The following is a 3,529-nucleotide window of genomic DNA, read 5'->3' on the forward strand; positions in this document are numbered from 1 at the left end:
GGATTCGAACGTGGGCCTGCAATCGCCGCGGCTCCAGGCAACGGGAAACAACGTCGAGTATGCGGCGGGACTTCTCTTCGAGAATCAGCGCTAAAAGTGGTGGCAATTGCGGACAAGAAATAATAGATGGATGAAGCATATCCGAGGCAAGACAAAAACTTAGCGGTGTGTAATGGAGCACTTACCTTTTAGACGTTGCACCAACGACTCCTCTCACGATGAAAAGACGGAACGGACACAGCCACTTGCCTGGACCGCGAGACACTGTAGTAGCGAACGGGACTGATGAAAAGAATATCGTCGCTTCTCGAAAGCGCGTACATGGTCTACTGTGCTTTTCCGTGGTGCCACACCAAGTTCCCTCGTGTCTATGTACAGTCTCAGAAGGCCCCCCATATGCATGCCGAGTCGTTGGGTATCCGTCTATGTTTACCGCAGCTTGTAAACGCAAGGCTTAAGGATAGGCGACTCATCCACCTCCTCCTCGATCTCTTTGTTCTCCCACTGGAAGCGTTTCTGCTTCTTCTGCTTCTCGACGACCTCTTTCGGCGTCTTCTCCACACACTTGCCCTTCACTGGTGCCATTCCCTTGGTGAATCGCATCCGAACGAACATCTTGTTCGACAGGTCAGCCTTGCCCTGCAGAACGAATCCCCGCTTTTGCAGTGCCTCGACAAAGGCCGAGACGTCCGTCTCGCCCCGTTTGTCATCATTGCCGTCAACCTCGACAGCCAGCTCCTCGCCGTCGGCGGCAGCCTGGGCACTAGCGATCTCGGCCTTGTCCTTCTTGCCGACCTTTTCTGTCTTCTTCCTGTTCCCAACGCTGTGCTCGACAACACCGCCGCCAGACCGTCCCTTGGCACCGGCATGTCGCGCAGCGGGCCCGAAGCGGGACTTGATCTCAGCGACCCAAAGCTCGCCCTTCCAGCGGAGGATGCGATAGGCCTCCTCGATGAAGTCGAGCCAGTTCGTTCCCATGAGCGCCAGACAGAAGATGGCGACGTCGGCGGCGCCGTCCGCCAGAGGGAGGTTGGCAATATCGGCACGTGTGACGTGTGGGCTCGGGCTGTGGAGGTCGTAGCTGTGGATGGCAAGATGGAGCTTGCGTGCGAGGGGCTGGAGGGTCTCGGCGAGGCGGGCGTCGCCGCAGCCGAGGTCGGCAATGGTGGCGGTGCCGTTGAAGTTGCGAGGCAGGGGGATGACGGCATCCGGCGCAGGCACGGGCGCGGGCTTGCGGCTGTTGCGGTCCGGGTAGCGGGCCTTGGCGCGGGCCTTGATGTCGGCGATGTAGCCGTCCACCGGGTTCTCGGGCCAGACCTCCACCTGGCGGCGGAAGCCCTCGTGGTACTCGCTGAACATGTCGGGTGAGTCTGTGAAGAGAGAGAGGGCCTCTGCCGAAGGGCGCGTGTAGAGCGTCTCGTTGAGGTGGCGGAAGCGGGCCGAGACGAGCTTTGCGCGCATCGAGGCCTGGAGGGGCGTGAGCTTAACGGCTGGGGGAAGAGGCGGCGCGGCAGCCGGCTTTGACGACGTTGACTCGGGTCTCGCCGCCTTGTCGGCCTTGGCCTTTTCCTTCTTGTCCTTCTTTGACTGCGTTGCGGGCTGTTCCTGCTCGAGATCCAGCTGGGGCTCTTGCTGGGGCTCCTCAACGTCATCGGCTTCGGCCATCTCAGCATCCTCTGCAGGCTTTTCACTGTCCAGCTCCATAGCATTCCGAGTCTCTTCCGCCAGCTTGAGAGCAGCTTTCTTCTCTCTCATCTTTTCCTTCTTCGTCTTCTTCCTCGGAGGCTCCTGGCCGTCCTTTACCGGCGCGCCGTCGCGCTCAGGCTCATCCTTGGTAACGGCGTTGCCGTCTTCGGCCTTCTGACGCTTAGATGCCGGCTGAGAGATGTCCTTCTCCTGCTTGCCGTTTTGCTTGGCAGCCGCCTTCTTGCCGCCCTTGTCGGCCTTTTTTCTCTGCGGTGCAGGCTTGCCCTCGATGACACGCTCCCACAGGTTGGCGACGTTGTCCGTGGTCACCTCTTGCTTCGCGCCGCCGCCGCCGGCCCTCTTCCGCTTGCTGGGTTTGGAAGCCGACTCCTTGACCTGCGTCTCAGGCTTGAGAGCGTCGGCCGAGACGGACCAACCGGGCACGGCGAACATGATGGGTGTTCACGTGATGAGAGACGGTGGACGTGGCTGGGTTGTGTCTGAGAGGTGTAGTGATGAGATTTGTTGCGCTGATTGAAAAGTCTCACCACGGCCGCTGAGGTATGTGAGGCAACCAAGATACGTCAGTTAGTCCAGATTTGGCTGAGAGGTGGTGATCTCTCAATGTTAGGTGCCTGTGGTGAGGTTTGCCGTCGTCTTGCCTGCCAACCAGAGCTCGACTACTTTTGGTCTTGGACTGTTGAAGAGTTTTTTTTCCCACCACAGACCCCATGCTGGGGAAATGCACCCCTCAACAGCACCCCCACCCCCTGCGCCAGGATGCCACTTCAGGACCGCTGCCACTTGTTCACCCCCAGCCGGAAACAGACCCCCCATTGGGCAGGTCAGTGGCAGGCAGGAGGTGGTCAGTGCAGTAATCTCTCTGCAGCAAGAACAATGCGGAAGTGCACACCTCCCCTGTTGCATCCAGGAAGAGCCTTGTAAAAGCTACTGAACCCACAGCGACCGACGAGCTCGAGCTTGGTGGCTCCGTTATTCCAACACCTCGAGCTCAAGGGAATGTCCCATCTGTGCCTCACCCCATCTGCACTTAAGACTTAAGCTCTCAGCATGCATGCCTCCATGTAACTACCAGCTGCTACGGCCTGTTTCTCCACGTCACCTCGCCGCCGTAGGACAACTCTACGAAGAAGGGGAGATGGATGGCAAAAGCCTCGCCGAGGAAGAGACGCAGAAACGCCGTCGGCTCTGGTTCCCTCAGTCCAATAGGAGAAATGGAACACCCCTACCTCCTTCAACCAGAAGATGAGCAATGTGAAAATCCGACCGAAGCAGGACGAGGCGCGGAGGTAGATCTGCCTAGCCTAGCAAGCGCCCTTAGTCCTGCATCTATCTCCCTGTTCACTGGTAAGGCGCGCACACATCCGTATCCAGAACGTCCTTTTTTTGTTTTAACAATCACGATGCAGCACCGCAAATTCATCCGAACAATATAACGACATTGCCCAGCCGACCGTTGCCCAGCCTCATCTCGGCACACATCACTGTTTGCCCCTCATCTCTTCCTCTGCAGATCCCAGACCGCCTGAAAATCCTGGCCCATGGCGCCTGTTGTGGCTTTGTATGCGCTTTCGAACGAGGCCACTAACATCATCATTCGTCCACTGACCTCACGAGGCGCTTTATGCGTCCCGGAACCTCTCAGAACCGTGGCGATGATCCAGCCCACCACCCACCACCCACCACCCACCACGCCAGGGGCAGAAGAACCCGGGGACCCGCCTGCTGGCTGCCATTTCTCTCCACATCTACCTCATTACAGGCTGGGCTGGCGCTACCTGACATCAGCCCAAGGGTCCTTCTCCCGCCCTGTCAGGCTCAT

The 3,529-nt window shown here is 58.7% G+C and overlaps 1 protein-coding gene across 1 annotated transcript; it reads right to left on the minus strand.

The window, feature by feature from the left end:
• Positions 1-429: 429 nt before the first annotated feature.
• On the minus strand, positions 430-2,139 carry VDBG_04384 (ribosomal RNA-processing protein; the record flags this gene model as incomplete). Its single annotated transcript, XM_003004732.1, has 1 exon — positions 430-2,139. The coding sequence occupies one exon, from the start codon at positions 2,137-2,139 to the stop codon at positions 430-432; it is 1,710 nt and encodes a 569-aa protein (XP_003004778.1).
• Positions 2,140-3,529: the final 1,390 nt, after the last annotated feature.

The sequence above is a fragment of the Verticillium alfalfae genome, genomic scaffold, assembly GCF_000150825.1.
Source record: "Verticillium alfalfae VaMs.102 supercont1.5 genomic scaffold, whole genome shotgun sequence".
Lineage (NCBI taxonomy): Eukaryota > Fungi > Ascomycota > Sordariomycetes > Glomerellales > Plectosphaerellaceae > Verticillium > Verticillium alfalfae.